Source organism: Dipteris shenzhenensis, chromosome 1 (assembly GCF_047967505.1).
Source record: "Dipteris shenzhenensis isolate YYH24624 ecotype China chromosome 1, Dip_SZ_1.0, whole genome shotgun sequence".
NCBI classification, from domain to species: domain Eukaryota; kingdom Viridiplantae; phylum Streptophyta; class Polypodiopsida; order Gleicheniales; family Dipteridaceae; genus Dipteris; species Dipteris shenzhenensis.
The window spans coordinates 71,261,778-71,283,522 of NC_141596.1; the positions used below are offsets into that span (position 1 = coordinate 71,261,778).

Consider the following 21,745-nt stretch of genomic DNA (forward strand, 5'->3'; position numbering starts at 1 on the left):
CCCTTCCACAAGTGTCCATTCATCAAACAATCCATGAGCCTAGAAATAGAGAAAGGAATACATCACAGATCATGACACTCACAAAGAAGTCAAAACATCCATAGTTTACCAGGCTAGATGGTTGGTAATGTGGGTGATTCCATGTTAATACTAATGTCGCTAATGTGACTGCTATCATTGCATAGTGTCACGGGCATCTGCAACCCATGGACATGCTGAGTTGCCACACAGGTGGCCAGTGCAGCAGCCACAACAGCCTCCACGCAGGCAACCAACACAGTAGCCACGCAAGTAGAGGGACATGTAGACAAACAGCAGGTGATGCGCCACATCAGCAATGACATCAACATCCACATGGTGGCTGCCACACGACAGGTCGGTGGATTTACAAGTCAGTGCAGTAGCCTATCCCAATTGATGGCAGAAGACCGTTCCAGTCGGCTTTTCAGGGTCCAAAGGGCCCTATAAAAGGGTAGCCTTTGGCCCTCATTCTTCATCCTCCTCAGTGAGCTCTAGCCCTCAACCAGCAGCAACATTTGAGTCCAGGATCAGGCCCGAAGCAAACAGCAACAGACCAGCAACCCAAGGATCAGGATCAGGCCCGGAGCAGACAGCAACAAACCAGCAACCCATCCAGTCCTTCAATTAGTCTACAGTACTCCTTAGTTCACTCTTTTGTAGTGAGGGATTCCCCTATTCTTAGAAAGCTCAACTTCACGCGGTACCATGATAAGTAAGAACCTTCAGTGTTGACTTCATGGCTCAATCAATTCGAATTTTATTTTTCAATTGTGCCTACCGACGACATGTTAGAATTATAGATATAATTCAGCAGTGACCAATGTAATATAATAAGCTAGTTAGGGGCACTTTTCCCTCTTTAAGAGGTTTTTCCCCCTAACCGCAGTTAGTTCACTAACTATGGTTAGTGACTACTAAGGTTTTGTCACTAGGACAAAACCTTATCTTTCTCTCATTGAGTTGTACTCTCACACTCTTCTATTGCAACTCAGCTTTCAGCTTCCAAGCTTCCAGCTCTCACTCTCTCTTGCTCTCTCTCACTCACCATCTTCTCACATTTGGTATCAGAGCGGGTTCAAGAGCTCCGTGCTCCCTGCTCCTTTCAGATCCTGCTCTTTTCCTTCGGCTCCAACCTCCCCGTTCAGCTCCAGCTAGACTGCGACACCTTGTCCGTACAGTCCGTACGACTGTACGGAATCCTACCGTATTGCACCGTACTGCTTACTTGTTCACCGATATGTGCCAAAGAGCACCGTACAGCTCTGCTCCCGTACAGTTCCGTACTCCATCGTCGGCCTTTCTTGGAGTGTTTGAAGCACTTTTGGCAGATTTTGGAGAGATTTTGATGCTTGGACAGATTTCTGACAGTGTAAGTAGAGAAATCTAAGTTGCATTTACAGCCCGTGCTTGGCTGTGTTTTTTGGGAGTTGTGCATTTCATTCCCAGTAAGGGAATTCAGCTTTGTATCTGCTTCAATCTTTTTCTCAGATATGGCCCATCAAAATCAGAATGAGTTCCAGTTCGGTGGTCTTTCACAGGAAGACAAGTTGGATGGTACCAACTACTCCCTCTCGAGTTTCATGGTACGTAATATTCTGATTTCTCGCAATTTATGGGATTATGTCAATGGGGATGAGATCCGACCAGCAGATATTGCACCTGCTACCCCTCCCCAGCAAGGAGGTGGAAGAGGTCGTGCACAGGGTGCAGCTGCAGGACAAGTTGTTGGTGCAACTACAGTCACTACTCCAGAGCAGAAGAGATGGGATTCACGGGATGCCTTAGCTTTGTCATGCATCTCTCTTTCAGTAAAAAGATTTATCATTCCGCATATCCGGTCGTGTAAGACCTCCAGGGCAGCGTGGGATATTTTGGAAAGCATGTATGCAGCTCGGAATGATGCAAGGGTATCTTTCTTGAAAAGAGAGTTGAGTAATACACATATGGAAGAGGGTGACTCCATGTCAGTCCACCTCACAAAGCTACAGGATCTCAGAGAGCAATTATTAAACATAGATGAAATTATTCCTAATTCAGAGATGATTACAACCACTCTGAATTCTCTTCCTGAGTCTTATCTCAGCTTTCATACCTCACTGAACTTATCATTGAGGGGACGTGCAAATCCTCTCACTTTTCATGAGTTGATAGGACTTCTGCTTCAGGAAGAGCAGACCAGGAAAAATTTGGCTTCACGTGTAGGTGAACAAGCCATGCTCTCAAAATTTAAATAAAAAACAAAGGGACAGGCAAAGACATCAGTAAATCAGCCTTCCAGTGGGTCAGGACAGCCTTCCCAAAAGGCTAAAAATGATGCAAGTAAGCCCAAGAAGAAGGGTTTTTGTCACTACTGCAAAAAGCCAGGTCATCACATAGCAGAATGCAGGAAAAGGCTTGCAAAAGAAAAGAAAAACAGCTCAGGTATGGCTGTTTCAGATTCAGCTCCTCATGCATCTGACAGTGGGGATGCTGCAGCCAACTTTGTTGGACAAGATTATGCCTTTTTATCTTGCATTTCAGATTCTAGGTTGGCTGTTCCAGATGCTCGGGATAGTACAGCCACTTGCAGTGATGATACATATGCATTTTTAACTTGCTGTTATGACTCTTCTACAGATGCATCCGCTTTCAGTGTTAATGAAACACTGAACACTTGGTATTTTGACAGCGGTGCATCCAAGCACATCACTTCTAGGAAGTGTCTTTTTACTTCCTTGCATCCACCTCCCGTTGGTAAGAAAGTCACTTGTGCCAACAACTCATCATATTCAGCACGTGGCACAGGAGATGTTGAGCTCACTGCCATTGATGGCTCAATTTTCAGACTTTCAGATGTCTTATATGTGCCTGGCATAACCAAAAATCTCCTTTCAGTGTCCACTCTTAACAGAGGGGGATTTCAGGTCATCTTTGAGGATGACAAATGTGTTGTCCGAGACAGGGAAGATGACTATGCCTTAAGGTTATCTGGTACTCTGCTGCGTGGGATTTTCAGCTTGATATTTTTGAGAAAAGAGCAGCCCATGCTCTTGTAGTTTCTACCCCTACAGCTGCCATGCAGAATGCAGAATTATGGCATGCCAGATATGGCCACATGCATTACAACAGCTTGATGACACTTCAGAAGTTTTCCATGGTTGATGCATTGCCACCTCTTGAGATACCTCCTCCACATGCCTGTGAAGGGTGCATTTTAGGCAAGATGCATAGATTCCCTTTCAAGAAGGATGGTTCAGTTAAAGCTATCCGCAAATTACAGCTTATAAACAGTGATGTCTGTGGTCCCATGAGGACTCCATCGTTGGGTGGTCATCTCTACTTCGTTACATTTATTGATGACTACTCCAATTTTACTTGGGTTTATGGGCTGAAATAGAAATCTGAAGTGTTCACGGTGTTTAAACACTTTTCAGCCATGCTTGAAAATGAAACCGGACTCAAGATACAAACATTGCGCACGGATAGAGGTGGGGAATACTTGTCTGCAGAATTTGATGCTTTTCTGAAAGGCAAGGGTATTGTGCATCAGCTCACAGTCAGGCTGACCCCTCAGCAAAATGGCAAAGCTGAGAGGAAAAATAGAACCCTCATGGAGATGGACAGATGTATGCTGAAAAGCAAACACATGCCTCACAAATTCTGGCTAGAGGGTTTGATGTGTGCCAATTACATTCTGAATCGGGCTCCCACTAAGGCTTTAAAAACAAAAACTCCTTATAAGGTCTGGAATGACAGGAAGCCTTCAGTGGATCACTTTCGAGTCTTTGGATGCCTTGCTTATGCTCATGTGCCAGTTGAATTTAGGCACAAGTTGTCAGATAAAGCCATCAAATGCATATTTGTTGGTTACAGTGCAGAAAGCAAGGGGTACCGTCTCTACAATCCAGCCACACGCAAGATCATAGTAAGTAGAGATGTGATATTTTCTGAAAATTCAGCTCACACTCAGGCTGGATTTCAAATGCCTTCGTCTTCAGAGGATGTCTTTGAGGGGTTGCTACCCATTGCCTTGGGTTCCCCTGGTGATTTTTCTGATGCAAATCAGAATTTACAGCAACCTCCAGATGCTTCAGTTCCGCCACAGGATGTCTTGCCCCCTCCACAGGCAATGGAACAGGTGGTGCAGCAAGAAATTGCAGAGATACATGCAGCAAAAACAGTCCCAAACTGGCTGTTACAGACTCTCAGGGAGAGTAAAATTGATGCTCCGTTATCTGGCAGGACTCGCAGTGCAGCAAAGCACATGGAAGGTGCTAATTCAGTGGAATCAGCATATGCAGGTACTCTCCTTGATGAGGAGGAGCCTGCCACATTCGAAGAGGCAAAGGATAATGTGCATTGGATGAATGCCATGCACGATGAGTTGCAGTGCATTGCAAAAAATCAGACTTGGGATGTTGTAGACTTGCCACAGGGTAAACATGCCATTGGCACACGATGGGTTTTCAAGGTCAAATGGAAGCCAGATGGCTCCATTGACAGATATAAGGCAAGGCTAGTTGCTAAAGGCTATGCTCAGAAAAAGGGCATAGATTATGAGGAGACCTTCGCTCCTACATCCCGGATGACCACCATCCGATCAGTTATTGCAATGGCTGCACATTTTGAGTGGAATGTTCATCAGTTGGACATAAAAACAGCCTTCTTAAATGGGGACTTGCTGGAAGAGGTGTATGTCAAACAACCTCCGGGCTTTGAAATTACAGCAAATGCACTTCAAGTATGCAGGCTCAACAAAGCTTTATATGGGCTGAAACAGGCCCCTCGTGCATGGTATGCCAAGATACATGCCTTTTTGACCAGCAAGGGGCTGCACATTAGTCCTACTGAGAGCACCCTCTACATCAAGATGGATGGGGGGGAAATTTTAGTCATCCTTCTTTATGTCGATGACTTACTGCTCACAGGGTCCAATGAAGACAAAATTGCAGATTTCAAAGCTGATTTGCAGACCAACTTTGACATGTCAGATTTGGGGCTGCTTCACTTTTATTTGGGGATCCAGTTCTCTCATGAGAGACGTGGCACTGTTATGTCTCAGTCCAAGTATGTTCAGAAACTCTTGGACAGATTTAACATGCATGAGTGTAAGCCCATAGCCACTCCCATGGAGCCGGGGCTGAAACTCACAATGCATGATGCAGGAGAATCAGTTGATGCCACACTTTATAGTCAGGCTGTTGGATGCCTCATATATCTCTGCAACACTAGACCTGATATTCAGTTTGCAGTATCTCAGGTGAGCAGGTACATGCACAGCCCAAAAACTATGCATTGGCAAGCAGTTAAGCGCATCTTCCGTTATTTGCAGGGCACAAAGTCTTTTGGCTTGCTATTTCCCAGGGGGGGTGACTTGCAAATGCATGCCTACAGTGATTCAGATTGGACTGGTGATTATGACACTAGGCAGTCCACTAGTGGCAATTGTTTCTTTTTGGGTAAATCTTGCATTTCCTGGCTGAGCAAGAAACAATCTACAGTGGCTACCTCATCATGTGAAGCTGAGTACAGGGCAGCTTTCACAGCAACAGTTGAATGTGTCTGGCTGCGACGTCTATTTGCTGATCTTCATCTGTCTTTGGAGGGTCCTTCTCCAATTCTCACTGATAGTCAGAGTGCCATTGCAGTGGCAAAGAATCCAGTGTTTCATGCTCGCACGAAGCACATTGAGGTTCACTATCACTACGTCAGAGAGAAGTTGCATGCAGGAGAGATCAGTATGATCTTTGTGTCCACACATGACAACGTTGTAGATATTTTCACCAAAGCACTACCACGTGAAAAGTTTGAGGCATTTCGCAGTGCCCTGAACTTATATCCGTTTGGTGATTGATCAGCCTTGTACATGACATTGGCACTGCAGGGGGGTGTTAGAATTATAGATATAATTCAGCAGTGACCAATGTAATATAATAAGCTAGTTAGGGGCACTTTTCCCTCTTTAAGAGGTTTTTCCCCCTAACCGCAGTTAGTTCACTAACTATGGTTAGTGACTACTAAGGTTTTGTCACTAGGACAAAACCTTATCTTTCTCTCATTGAGTTGTACTCTCACACTCTTCTATTGCAACTCAGCTTTCAGCTTCCAAGCTTCCAGCTCTCACTCTCTCTTGCTCTCTCTCACTCACCATCTTCTCACACGACAACAAGCACTTGAGATTCCAAAACAGTTTTTTGAGTAGATTAGCATAGACTTTGTTACTGACCTCCATGTGTCCGACTATTGTGGACAGGTTTAGCAAATTTGTCATGCTTATTCCATACAAGGATACTATCTACCAAACTTACTTTCTCCAGCAGCTTCATCCGCAATCAGATGGTGAGTCAGAAGTCTACAACCAACTATCGTTCAACATTCTGAAGTGCTATGTTGCAGGCGCTCCGTCCCGCTAGGAGCCACTAGTTCAAGGGATCCTGAACGACACCCATTCTTTCGGTGTGGGTCGGACTCCCTATGAAATAGCTTTCGGCAAGAAATTTAAGTCCCTTCTCACCACGACATCCCATCACAGAGACCTATGAGCAGATCATGGAGCCAGTGAAGGACTACATTGCCAAAGCCCGGGACACATACCGAACACAAGCCAACAAGCACCGTCGTGACATGAGTTACAAGGAAGGGCAGTGGGACTATCTCTGGATCATGAAGAAACGCCTCAAGCAAATTGGGAGGAAGTGTCCGAAGCTCTCTCATCGAAGCTTTGGCCCCTTTCCTATAGTCAAAGTAGTGAATGATGTGGCCACCAAATTGCAGCTACCTTAAACATGGACCATGCTTTCCATTTTTTAGGGATGACCATTTCCGAGCGAAATCTTCCAAGCGTCCGAGTGAAGTAAAAGTATGGCAAAAATGGATCGGAAGAAAACATAGTTTCACTTAGAAATATGCAAAGTATTGTAGGAATGTCTGTTTCATACACAAATCTTTACATGAATCTTTGGGGATGGTGAATAACATAATGGGATGGCTTTTGGAGAAACCCACATGTAGAGTAGATTTTTCTATTAAAATTTCCTTATGATCCTTTTTACAACTTTTACTTAATTGAAAACCCTCTCTCAACCCATCTTCATGAAAGGGTTTCTCCAAAGAAACCTCATTGAAGCAAGCCATCCGAGGTAGTTTCGCCAGTGAAACCTCTTTGAAGTAGGTCTCCCAAGGTAGTTTCACTGGCAAAACTACCTTAGACAGCACTTTAAAAGTGACATGACTTTCACATCTAATGTCCAAATATAGTCATTCAACCACTCAAATTGATCGAAAAATGCCATTTAAGCAAATCTAGGAGTTACATCTTACAAAATCTTGCATATACTATCTTAAATCTTGCATATATTTTATGAGAGTAGATACATAAGCCCAACGGTTAATACTTAATTATAGTAAATTTAACTTCATTAGAACATATCCATAAATATCTTGTTAATTATGCTTTAAAAACACTAGAAAGCTCGTCAGGTTGACATAAATGTGTTTCATAAGTAATTATATATGTCTAATATTATTACATTGAGAGTGCTTGTGAGGGATGTTTCTTAAAGAAATTATTTTTTTTACGTAATAAAATGGGTACAAAAGATGTCTATGAACAAGAAAATTTATGTTATGTGAAAGTGAATAAGTGCTATTTTGTATATATATATATATGATAAAGCAATCTAGTTTTTGTGAAAATAAAAGTGTAAAAACCATGTTTCCTAAAGAAATAACATTTTAATTCTCTTGAAAAACACGCTCCGATAAAATTGCTCATAGGTTTTTACTCGTACAATGGGTCCAGACTAACAACAATACCAAATGTGGAGCAGCTTGAAATTGTTGATGAGGCCGAGGTCATTGAACCTAATCAAATCTTACTTCATCGGTTCAAAGGGGGGACAGGCAGTCGACAATGCTTATATGCAGTCAAGTTTAAGCATAGGGGCTCCCACGAGGCACCATGGGTGGAAAAGGATGTTTTTTACAAATTATCCAAACCTCCTCGCAATATACAAGGAGGCCCTCCCCATACCCCAGTTGAAGTTTCAGCAAAAGGGGATGTCACAGGCATCTGCAGCCCGTGGACATGTTGAGCTGCCATGCAGGCAGCTAGCGCAGCAACCACAACAGCCACAGCCAACGTGGCAGCCACGCAAGCAGAGGGACATGTAGACGGATAGGTGACGTGCCATGTCAACAGCCACGTGGCAGTTCGCACGTGGCAAGTCGATGGATTTGCAAGTCGGTGCAGCAGCCTGTCCTGGTCGGTGGCAGCAGCTAACAGGCCCTACAAATGGGCAGCCTTTGACCCTCATTCTTCATCCTCCTCAGTGGGCTCTAGCCCTCATTCTTCATCCTCCTCAATGGGCTCTAGCCCTCAACCCCAACCAGCATTTGAGTCCAGGATTGGGCCCACAGAAGACTGCATCAGACCAGCAGCCCATCCAGTCCTTCAGTTAGTCTACAATAGTCCTTAGTTCACTCTTTGTCTCTTTGCATAGGTTCAATGATCCAGAAAAAGCGACCATATGTATGGATGATAATGCCCTTTGTTTCCAATCACGCAGCTCGACTTGGCAAAAACAGTGATTGCAGTCTGCCACACCCAAACACTACTATCTTTTTTGGGCTTGGATTTCCATTTAGGTTTCCTAAACTACCTCTAGGTATCCTTTCTTGAAACAAAATATCGCCTTTCCAAGCTCTCCATAGAAATTTCCACTTTCCTCACCCAGGTGCCAAAAACAAAAAAGATTCCAGAAGATGCAAAAGATCAAAACTTGAACAAAAGAAACCTAGAAGGAGTGGACTTTGTAATATCAGCAACCAAATTGGCGCCCAGATTGGAGCAAGATTGTAGCTTACATGCAACGTTCAAGGTCTTCTTCCAATTTGTGGTTGGTGAAATTTGGCACCAAGACCACAGCTACAATCTGGAAAACCCATCGTGATTTTTCCTAGATCAATAGGAGGCAAGAACTCAATGTGAATTTGTTGTTCTAGGGCTCAGCAGCTAGGTCTCAATAGCAGGCATGCAAGAATGAGGTGGCAAAAGCAACTGATGTTTCATATGACTCGTTCTAACTCTAAATTTGATAAAGATCTATAAAACGGCAATTTAAAAGACGAAATGAGACGTATAGGTGAATTAAAATATAGTTATATTCATTCAACCAAATATTCCTAACCTGAGCAGTGGAAAATAGCTTGAATAGTTTAATTAATTACATTTTTTATTATGCTTGCACGTAATCAACGCACGATTAGGCCTAGAACATTTACTTGTACACAACTTGAGCTAGACATCAGTCTCCTGTCCAAAGGCTATTAAGGTCACCTGTTGCTGTCCCGGGCCCTGTCAAACAGGTTCATTTTTTGACATATCTTCCTCATACTGACTTCATTTCTCAATCTCTCTGAGCTACTATGCTCATCTTCTAATGCTTCCTCCCATATTTCAACCATTGAACTTTTCAGTGTAATTAGCTATACCCTAATCACTCACATGCACACATGAGTCCTAACCATTTGGTTTTAGTTTGAGTAGATTCTAATAAGAGGAATGCAACAGACCAGGATGAGAGTGGTAAGTAAATCTAGAAGGCCAATTACAGTGGCCTGTAAAAGCCAATGTCAATCAGAAAGCAGAAATAAAGTGAAAAGCTGAAAGCTTAATAAAGCCAAAAAGCTCACTTGTCAGGGTTCAATCTGAAGTCAAGATCTTTAACAACATGCAAAGGCTCGAGCTTAGCCTTTATCTTGAAAAGACAATCTATGGTAGATATCAAGTCCTTCCAATTATGATAGTAGCTCTATGATCTATCTCCATAAAGGAGGATTCTGAGACATTGCAGACGGTATTAACCTCAAGAGGATGTAGTGTATGTGTAGCAAAGATTTTGAGAATAGAGATCAGACTCAAGGCAGAGAGATTGCCACTTTGAGATCATATAGAACCTTTGTAGCTAGTCGGACAACTGCATTAGCAACAACAATGTAGCCATGGACCTAGCATCTTTCAAACTAAAGCATGAGCATTCCACGTCACCTTGATGCTTATATGAGAAAAAATATGCCTCGTACTAGCAACCCCCTTGTATTAAGAAAGAGAACTTGTCAACCTACGATGACCATCTCAATCAATCGCTTCAAGATTTAGTCAGACTAGAACGCCCACCTTAGCCTCATTTGACTTAACACTTTCCACTTATTTTAATGAGCCTTTAATGTACTTCGGAGGCATTAAACTACCTGATAAAGATCCTCTTTAGCTAAGGTGCTCAACTACGGAATCTACTTTCAAGGTATGCATGACTGTGCACTCCAAATTTGAGCTCGTTTCCCAGCTAATGATGTCAAACCATATACGTTACACCAGCCTATATATACCTAGATGAATCCAGGAACATTCCCAAACTCATCCTCTAAAAACACAACGTAGTGCAGTTTCAATCTCACGATAGTTACTCATAAGATTGAAAACCATAAACTCCATCACGCATAGCAGGGACTAGCTACTATGACATCCCCATTGACGTCATCAGCGCCCAACAGTGGGTGTAGACCATAGTATAAAAGTATGCTCTCACACATACAAATCCACACACCCACACATACTTGAGCATCCATTTATACAAAGTCTTAGTACTGAGTTTCTGTCGACACTCCGGAGGTGAAGGGCAAACTCAAACCATATACGTTACACCAGCCTATAATCCCTTGTCTTTAAAAACCTTAAAATGCATGGGAGCATAACCATACCGCATAAAAGCATTGGAAGTTGAAGTTCCCATGACAAATTTCTTGACTCCTAATCTGGAAATCACTTCCAAAAGTGCTTTTGGCACTACATCACTTTCCACTATGACAAATTCTGCATGCACCTGTAAATCATAGGCCATACGAAGTAGTAAGAAAACGAGGTTGTGATAATGATATACAAGTGCAGTTACAAGAGAGAAAACAGTTACAAGAGAGAAAAGTACTTGATATTCCACAATAAAGAAAGAAGCAGCAAATTTATCTTTATGCCATGGACACTGAAAAAAGCTCGGAATACATAAGCAAAACGAGTAAGGGAGATGCTGAATGCTATCTGTGAGTGCAACTCAATGTATTGTAATTAACTGGCTGCAGAATTCACACCCTTGAAACACAATATTCAAGCATCTTCATCAACAAGCGAAGTACCTTCCACTTATCACAAAGCTGCTGATGCACTTGCAGATGTTGTTCTGTCCTTGACTGAATATCCCGCATATAAGCAGCCACTATCTCAGGACTGACTTGCTCCACAGGGACATAATTGCCCACTGTTTTTGTCAACAAACGTGACAGCAGTTCAGCCGTTATCTCACATGCAAAATTGTTTTTTCAAATTAAATAGGAAAAAGAATGTTCTTATTCTCTGAATATTTACATTTCTCATCTAACTCAGCAGGATTAGAGGGAGCAAAACAATTCTTTTAATGATTTACATCGAAGAACTTAAAACATTATATGGAAGTATCTTAACAAGAACTTGACTTTCCAAAACTAGCTTTAAATCTTATGTCCACTATGACTTTGATCATTCACTACACCTAAAAGCTTTAATCAACTTACCCACACAAGAGATGTACCTCAACACAGTAAAGCAGTTCCAGATGCATCTCATAGCTCTACAAGCTTTCTATTAAAAAGGCGACATGAAGGTCAACCTAGGTTAAACCAAGGTTATGATCTTCAACCCTAATGAGACTCCACTCCAACTAGAGACTTTCCCACTTCCAGAGGTGCTGATTGAGATAGTTGGGTCCTACGTATACTTAGGATGCATTTTCACAAATCTCAAATTTACCATGAAACCAGTCACACAGGCACGAATGACTAGACTCGAGAGACTCGAGAGATTGCGTCTTTGTCTCTTTGTCGAGACAAAGATGCAATCTCTCGAGTCATGCCTCCATGTCGAGACTCGAGAGATTGCGTCCGCGCACACTTCTAGCATGTGAATGCGAAGTCACTCCTATTTGACTCTCTAGTTCGACCAGCGGCAGCGGCTTTACATGCAGGTGCATTCTGGGCAGTAGATCCAGCATGATTTGGGGGGAGCGGTGCACCCCACATGACAACGTTTGCACTGACACCACTCCACATAGTTGCCTCATTTTAGATCATTACATATCTAGATCAGGTCAGAGAGTTTGGATGGACACTGATGCGGGTCAACACAAACTACCATGGAGAACCCGCTCATCAACAATGCAGCTCGCAGCTAGGGAGATGAGCAATACTAGTATGCACGAAGCTCCAGATGGTTTCTATCGAAGGCATGTCTATTGATCATTTACCCCCATACCAATACTCTCTGGGTGCCCCTTTCTTGTGCCTAACTTAGCACAAGATTCATCAGATCATTCAGAGACCAAGGAGCATCTCTTCTTGATAATAGAGATGTCCCAAATACTACAGATACAAGGAAGGTATCACTGCCTCTTCACTCGCAGATACACAGACATGGGCAGACTCATTGCAGAATCTTGATGGCTGTTACCTCGCGGATGCCAGCAAGACAAATCATGGACATGTTCCACAAACACCAAGACTCCTGATGGGACCCCAATTGGGCCAATGCGGAACTTCGACTACTCATGCCTGACACAGGACATGACACCACATGACAAGAGCTAGCTTTGTCCTATCCATGTTGATGCCACTTTTAGTTTATTTTTCATCCGATCATCAATAATTTCCACGAGGTGTGCTATATATGTATACGCCCCCCTTTCCCCCATGGGTGGGTGTAATCTCATGCTGTATTCGGTCTTCTTTTATTAGTGTCATAGGCTTTTTGGGCCTTCAGCTGACGTTAATAAATATTCCTTTCTTTCTCACACCCTTTCCTCGCTGTTCTTGTCTCAGTCACCCTCTCCTGCTATGCATTTTTGTGAGCAGACAGGTCTGCAACAGGGATGCTCTTTTGAGCAGCCGGCCTCTCCTACTGCTGCACAGCATTCTCGCCATATGTATGAGCAGGGTGTGCAACCCCAGGGCAACTTGCTGCAGCTGTATGTGCAGGGGTGTGTAACCCCATGGCAACTTGCTGCAGCTACTCACACAAGTTTGTGACAGTGGCAACAAGATTCCCAATCAAATCATTAATGAAAAGAGACCACAAGTGGGCCAAGAGCTAAATATGAGAAGACAAATAACCACCTACTACCAGTATATTTTTTTCAAGGCCCCTCCTTGGAAAAGCATCGAACATTTGGCAACAGCCTATGTATATTTTTAAGGAAGTATCAAGACTTCTTACACTATTTTTCATATACTTATGCCTAATGTAATGCAGTCCAGTTCAGTCTTTGGTAACAATCTGTCAAAAAATCACACAAAATCTCATTTTAGTCAAATCTTTCAGGAGTTTTTTTCTTTTGGATCCATATTTTCGCCCAAATTCCTTGGGGGTACCAAAAATTCGCCAAATTTGTGAAATTTCTCCCCAAAAAACACATTGCCTAGGAGCCTTTATCGACATTGCCTACTATCAGTCTTCTTTGGGTGCAACTCTTTAACTACAGGTTTAAATGGGGTACGATGCAGTATTACATCTGTGACTCCAAACCTGTCTTTATGTGGCTTTCTTCTTGCCTCCTTACCGGCAGGGCTTCACTGTACACTGTGTATTGTAATGTACATCAAGACCTGTCATCACCAGGTGCTTGATGCATTCCAATTATCCATACCCGTGTTATTCTACATAATGTAAGGGTACGAATTTTTTGGATAGGTGAATGTAGGTTTCTTCCTGAGAATGCATGAACCACCCTAAAACTGCCAAACTTTGCAGGCCACAACTTCAGTGCCAAATCCAAATGGAGTTGTGCAACATCTCAAAGCAAATGGCAAGGAATATCACTGCAGCATTGTATGTCCTAGATCGATCCTACTTGCCCACCTACAAGGGCTCCGTTCCAGGAGAGGAAATGGCACACCAGGTTAGGATTACCCTAAGATAGGGCTGTTTTATAGGATTGATGTGGAAAGTAGATTTTTAGACCCACTTTTTAGGGTGATTGCTTGAATTTTTCCCCTTTCTACAAAAGATGCAAAGTTTCAAACATTAAGACACAGACATGCTTTTAAATTAAGGTGGCCACCTTGCTGCTTCGAACAGTACATTGAAAATTTTTTCCCAATAAGTAACATTCTGAAATCTATTCAAGCATCTCACCAACCAAAAACAGATTATGCCCAGGCAATCCATTTTAATTGTTTGCATCAACTCCCCCAAGCACACGTACCTCAAAGCTTGCTTGCATAGCTCTCTACATCAACACTCTTGCCCTCTCTAACATAAAGGCCCCCTTAGCCTTTGTTCAAGCTGCTCTGAATCTCCATACAGCCCTCAACACCTCACTGATCCCAATAGCCCATACTCATGTCAATCCCCCCCCCCCCCCCTCCCTTTGGTGCCTCATGGATATACACTCACCACTACACATACTCTAGTGTAACATGCAACGGTAATCCGATCGTGTAATCACAGCAAGACCTTCTTTAAACCTTTAGCGAAGAATTAGTGTTATGCACCATAGAGAGAGAAAGGAGATAAGGGTAGAGAGAGAATGGAGTCGACAACCGACTGGGTCCCTGTACCCACCGAGGGCCCCCTCCCCCAATCAGGGGAGAATTTTCTTTATACTTGGAGAACTGAGAAATACAAATAACACTCTTCGAGAGAGCACAGAAACGCGCTTTTGAAGAGTACACTGTGCACACGTATTGCAGACCCAAAGACCTGAGAGGCAACGCCGACCAATACCGAGACCTTGATGCTGTCCACACTGACAATGTAGGGCGCTTCTGCAAGGCAAGGAAGAGGCTTGGGGATGCAAGGTTACTGCGTGAGTGAGAGAGTGAAAGCTAGGAGTAATAGATTCTAAAGAGAGCTGAGAGATGACTGAAATATAGAGCTGAGAAGTGAGCTGTGCAAAACTGTAAAGAGGCACTGAAACAGTACCCCAAACCTTACTCCGTTTGCTGATCCAAATCCCCGACTGATGTGCTCGGTAGACACCTTCCAGGAGGGCTGAACTGACACCAAGAGCTGAGGCTGGTCAGAGGCGTCAGAGGCCAACTTGTGTAAGTGTCAGGCTGCTCAAGAGGGGCTGGAGGGGAGCTGTAGGAGTGCTGAAGGCAGGAGGAGCTGAGTGAGGAATGAAGGCAGGGGACCCCCTTTATATAGGGCTGGAAATAAGCCAACCAGCCCCAAAACTGGCCAGCTTTTGGGTCAGCTGTTTTGGGCTGCTGGTTGGGCTCATTGCCCCATAAAAGGCAGCCCTAAGCCCCATAAAAGGTGGCCTAGGGGGTAGCCTCTAAAGGCAGCCCTTCCCCTGCCATTCTCCTTCACTTGTTCCTGCCTTGAGGGGGCCCAAAAGGGCTCCTATCCTAGGCTGGACCTAAACCTATCTCTAAACCTAAGACGGAAACACTACCCTACTGTTCTCCAGTGGGTACTAGTGAACAAGGACTGATCTGTCTAACTTGACCTAAGGCTGAGAAACTGACTTATGCAGCTTGTGCCTGATTGTCCCTAGACAAGGGCTCACAAAGGGTCACAGCATACCACAAAATCTCCTATTAGGGAACTCTTACGCGCTTGTCAATGTAGCTAGTGTGTCACATTGCACCCAAGTGCAGGGGTGCATGTGACATCTAGGGCAGCCAATCACGGAAGGCCCCTTACCCATGCATCTGGTTTACTGTTTTATTTGGCAAACTATGTCATTGCCACATTGGGGGACTAAACTCTAGCTACTCGATGAAGCTTGAGGTTGTCTTTCTCCTCACATCTCCTCATCTATGTATGTTAGGGCTTAATACATATGTGTGGATTTATAGTTTGCAACCAGTTTTGCTGCAGCTTCCAGTGTGCGCACTCTCTAACTCCAAGGGAGCTTGTAATATATGATTGGCATCTCATACTTCCATAATCCATTGTGTGTTGTGTGCATCTGATTCTATGAGGTACATTTAGGAGGCCTCTCACATGTTTCTTCCAAGTTTAATGTTGAGGATTAATACTCGTTGCAAGGGATATACGGCATTACGAGAGAGAGAGAGAGAGAGACATACGGATTTTCTGACATTTGCAAAAATACCGAAGAGGCCTATGAGACCCAAAGCGGAAATACATCATGTCCATGCAGCCTAGAGGTGTCTAGTACACCTCTGTAATATGCAGCAGAAAGAAAGGAAACTGCGAAACAATATCGGAAAGTATACATATCCCTGAGGTCCTCTCAAATACACATCCCTCATGCGAGTGATATCAGCTTTGTTCCCAGCAATCTGAGCAAACCTGGATGTCCTTCACCTTCACAAAGGTTTCTCGTCTATAATTCTTCAGACCATCTCTCAACATATAAAGCCATGTTTTTTTATATCCTGTGGCCTTATCTCCACTCCTGTCACCATTATCTCCCAGGTCATCCAAACCACTAGGTGGCTCCGAATCTTCATCTTCCAAAGATGGTAGTTGCTCCCATCAAGCTTACCCGATTCCCCAAGCTTGGAATGGGCAGTCTAGCAGCCATGGTGAGGAAATGAAGGGCTAAAGAGGAGTACACCTGTCTGAATTTGGATGACCCTCCTTCTCGCAAGGGTACCTGTCCTTCAGACATAAAAGTTGATTTCTACAAACTTGAACGGAAATCTCCTTTCAAAGGAAGTCCCCTTCGAACTTCCAGCAATTTGTGTCGTCTCCACTATCGTTTGACTTGTTCCCTTTAGAGTCGTCGTCATCCTTGGGCTTGCCTTTTTTACACTACCCTTTCTGCCTTACCTTTTGCAAGGAAGATCTTGTCGCCACATCTTTGTCACACTGCTTCTCTCGGGCTGCTTCTTGGAGTAGCAGAGGGCCAAGCTCCTCAAACGTTATCAGATTAACCATTGGCATATTATCACTGTCGTGATGAATCCTTTGAAGCTTCTCAAAGAAGAACCAAGGCCAGCTGCCTTCTGTACACCTTATGACCAATTGCCGCCAATTGGTCCACAAATATCCATGGATACTTAGGAGAGGCTGGCGAGCATTCATGAGAGTGTGGGATACCAGATCAAATCAATATGTATATTGCATCAGAATCTCACCGAGAGGGCTTGCTCCTTATGAATTACCCGATTTGGCCTCTATAATGAAGGCTTGAGAGCATCCTCAATGACAGCATGAACAGCAGGGGAGGAACCGACCCATTTTGCAACACTTCGTATCATGTTTGCAAAGAGGTTAGATCAATGGAGCACCTCAGTTACAATCCACCAGTGTTACACCCAGTCCTGCCCAAAGGCGCTGTTAATAATGATCATATATATAGGCATGGTGTTGGAATAAAGAATAATGTAATGAGCAACGCGGCTTCAGGCTTCTTGGCATGAACAAAAATGTGCAATTTTTTGAGACTAAAGGCCTCAGGCTTGTTCAGGACTAGAGGACTAAAGAACGATTGTTCAGATGTCAGCCGGCAGCTGACATCATGACACCTCTGTCATGACGGAAATGTATCATTCATACAACTAATAGCTGATGATCAACATACAAACCTGAACCCAGTTTAGGATGGAGGGAGCTAAAAGAGACACGGACAGACAGAGAGAGTAAACTAACAGCGAAACTCTGAATATTTATTTGAAACATTGTCGAAAATGTGCCCAAGCCTCAGTGTGCTACCATATATTTTCCAAATGGGCATGCATGTTGTTTATAAAGGCCCCATGGTATCATAAAGGTACGAAACTATAAGCCATCCCTGCAGCCAATCGGTGTCTTTAAAAACCATACTGGCCAGAAATCTCTACGCTTTCCTCGCTGCTACTGCCCTCATAATTGTTCCTGGGAAGTAAATAGAGTTTACAGGTACGACCTCCAGCGTTAATTGAGCATCGTAAGTGAGCTTCGATGGACGAGGATATATTTTCACTTCATAATTGTTAGAGTCGCCAGTTGCCCAAGGGGCCTTGAGTTCAACGGGACACGTAACCTTTAAGAATATTATCAACCGCTAAGAGAGCCTGCCCAGAGCCGCAACATCCTAGACGAACGATCTGCAGTAACTTTTCTCGGCTCCACGGACCTATGCAAAAGTAAATCCACTTGCCCGTGGCGAGTGCCCTAGGAAAAGGGAATGATCGTCCTTAAACTCGCAGCTGCTGTATTCTCGAAAAGAGAATTCTATGTGCAGCAATCGATTAAGAAAGTAAGTCGACATCATGGGTGAGAAATTGATGGAACGAGATCCTAAGGCTGCAGAAAAACGGATGAGAGATGCAATGATAAAGCGGAAACGAAATCGTTTACCCTGGATTGTTGACAGACGGAAATCTGCGAGAAAACTAGACGATAAAGAAACGAACGTACTTGGAGTGGGGATCGAGCGCACATGCGGGCGAACATGCACAAGCGTGATGCGTTGCCCTTCAAGGACCAAATTGTTAGACAAGGCCCATTTGATCGCCGACACGCTGCTGGAGTGCTTACTCACGGCCACCATCACGTCGACGGATCCCATAACCAGATTGGCTGCGTCGACTAACTAGTTGAGTGAGTGAAAGAAGTCGAAAGGGGGTATAGCCTAATAAGCCTTATAAGTGGTAGGAAGGTTTGACCGCGGCACCTTTTATCAAACGCCCCGCTTAGACCTCCTTTTTGTCCACGTTCCGTTTCAACAACATCTATCACGTACTTTGGACAATAGCGTCTAATGAATTAATGAACCTCTAAGCTCTTCATTTATACAATAGGGTCGCTTCCTGCCCAACGCTCGTATCCTCACCCGAAGAAGTCTTAAACATCGTCGCCACACGCAGCTGTTGACTTGGATTCTCCATAGTCACATCTTTCCCCTCCTTTGAAATGAAGGACACATGAATGAAAAGATTTGATCCACAAAATGTGAGGAGTGATCTTTGTTTTTACTTGCCTGGACTGCATCTCTTTTATTTTATATGTGGTCGTGCATAGCTTGCTATCCAAAATTTGAAGGTCATCAACCAAGGCAATAAACATGTAGGTATTCAACGCTGGTCTGGGTAGGAGAGGAAACGGGCTGGGTAGGAGAGGAAACGGGCTAAAATCCCATAACTATCCCTAAAGAGGCAGTGGAAACGTCCTCGGATCAAGATTTAGCATCCATACAATTGGGGATCAAGTCCATGGTACCTTGTCATCACTACTAAAATATACATCTCTTAAAACCTCATGACAAGATAGCCCACCTGCCCTACAAATCAAGGCAACCATGCTTGGTAAAGGCAAGCAGAGAGCAAGCAATATCATCCATGTAAAACTCCAAACACCCATGATCATCTAAACAAGTGGGGATCAATAACATGGCATGCTCTCTGCAAAAAAAAAATAGACCAAGCATCCCACCAACCTTGGAATCTAGCACATTCAGGAAGACATCATATACTTAAGAAATCCTAAGTAGGTGAGAAAAGACACACCCATAAATTTGGCAAAGCCAAAATCACTCAATAAACCAAGTAACCTAATACTCAAACAAAAAGATAAGGTCTTGCAAAAATGATATCTTGTACCATGACCAACCTGCAACAAAACATAGAGGCTACTCCAATCTTTAACTACTTCTTTTGTGAGCAAAATCATGGAATACATTTAATAGTTATAGTAATATCATTCAGCATATTGTCATACCCACTTGCTAATTTCTCCAAGGAAGTGTGACCTTGTCCGCTATAGTAGCCTTATTGATAGCACTTGAGTCTTCTTTTGTTCCCATAAATCGTTAAAAAGAAATCATAGCCACCAAAAAAGGAATTACCGTCCATCATAAGAAATCGCAAAAAGAAATTCCTAAGATCATACTTCATAAAACTCATCAATACATATCCTTCAAACAAGAATTACTCCAATAGGATAGTTATGCAATCATTACTCAATAGAATAGTTATACAAATATAGTCAAAAATAGAGTAAAACCTTGGAAACATAACTTTAGGCTGTATTGCTAGCCTTTAACCTAAAAACCACAAAAAATAAGGATGTGCATGTTAAAAGCGTACACAAAACAATCCAACTAGAACTTAGAATAAGCATGTGTTGTCATTCACACTTAAAAGCTAAACTTTTTAAATATTTCAATGACACAACATACCATAAATATGGCTAGAAGACATTGTAGCTCCACATGCTTCAATAGCGTCTGAAAAGGCAAATTCTTGAGGAGATGGCCCTTGAATAGAAACACGTATCAATACCTCCAAACTTTTTGTCTTAAATTTCAGTGGTGATGAGTTTTAATAACATTTTGAGTGCCAAAAAAACCCTCTTATAGATGGTTGCACTATTTTTTTGCAACATTGCAACTTGAGCAAAAAAAATCCTCTAATACATAGTTGTAGTAGAAAAACACTATTCATTCCAATTCGACTTAAACAAAGAATTTTTTTACGACTTACTAGTGTCCATATGTCCTTAATGCCCAAGCCTTTCAATCACACATGATAGGTACCTTGAATACTTGAAACTCTTTTGAGAGATGTCTCGCATTTGATCAAGCTATCATAACATTATCCATTTGGTGTCACTTTATCTCCATAAAATTTTATTGATGAATTCAATTTCTTGGCTCCAAAGGACTTCAACAATTTCCAAAGTGGAAATGGGGATGGGCACAATATCTTAAATTACTCAAATTTGCACTATTATCAAAGGAATCTAGCCCCCGTAGCCCCAAACGACTTCTATAATTGCCAAGGTTGAAATGAGAATGGTATAACATCTTTAAATTCTTGAGAATAACATTCTTAGCAAACCTCTTATTTGCACTTTTCAAGTCAAAGAGGAGTAATAATTTTGATTTGTATGCCTATCATCAAATCAAATGCAATGGGCAACATGGTGTATTAAGCTCCAAGCAACGTATCTCCTTTTATTGTAATCCTCAATTTAGCAAGATGATAAAATATTGATCAAATGAAGATCCAATATTATTATGTTGCCATGCATTCACATCAATGTAATAACCCCCATTTCAATTGCATCGACAGCTATATTATGGGAACACTTATGACATCCATAAACTCATGCTAAAACATATAACTCATATGTGCCATATGATCTAGCACATCCCTATAAAAAAATTATTGGTTTTCAATCCTCAACAACTCCAAAAGTGGCTCGAAAAAGAAAATAGTAGATCGGAGTTGTTGGTGCTCCTCATCACCCTCCCCCCTCATATGGTAGTTAATAGCCTTACAAAGGGAAGAGAAAAAATGGTGCCTAGACTCAAGAGCCCCTTGCCGGTAGCAAGGGATCTTTTGTAGGTTTTCTTACATCAAATACCATAGTATGGCTTTCACGCACGGGATTGTGGGGGTTAAAGGCCATTGTGCCTTTAACCCCGGTTATGTATAATACTCAAACACATATATATATGGATGACATAGAAGATTAGGGTGTTCTAGACTCACCAAAAACTTGTGTGGCTCTCTCTCTCTCTCTCTCTCTCTCTCTCTCTCTCGTTCTACTTCCCTTGAGAGAGCTCTCAGGGAGTCCTTTTGGATTCAGGCAGGAGCAAGATTCATTAAATACTTCTTCTCTACTCTTGGCATGAGACATGGTAGAGAAAGTGTTTCTTAGCCTATTGACTGTGACAAGGTTTTGCAAATAGATAATAATGTTGTCTTGTGTATAGCTACATATTTTTATGCCTCCCTTCTTTTAACAAATCTTGACACA

The 21,745-nt window shown here is 42.8% G+C and overlaps 1 protein-coding gene across 1 annotated transcript in view; it reads right to left on the minus strand.

Moving 5' to 3' along the window:
• LOC147906322 (U-box domain-containing protein 35-like) overlaps positions 1-18,618 on the minus strand; it is a 69,640-nt gene extending 51,022 nt beyond the window's left edge. Inside the window, exons 1-3 of the mRNA XM_087378061.1 lie at positions 18,401-18,618; positions 11,191-11,312; positions 10,762-10,883 (exon numbers count right to left, since the gene is read on the minus strand). Coding sequence (XP_087234187.1) covers positions 10,762-10,883; positions 11,191-11,312; positions 18,401-18,551 — 395 coding nt within the window. The 5' untranslated portion in view covers positions 18,552-18,618. The remainder of the gene's footprint in view (positions 1-10,761; positions 10,884-11,190; positions 11,313-18,400) is intronic.
• Positions 18,619-21,745: the final 3,127 nt, after the last annotated feature.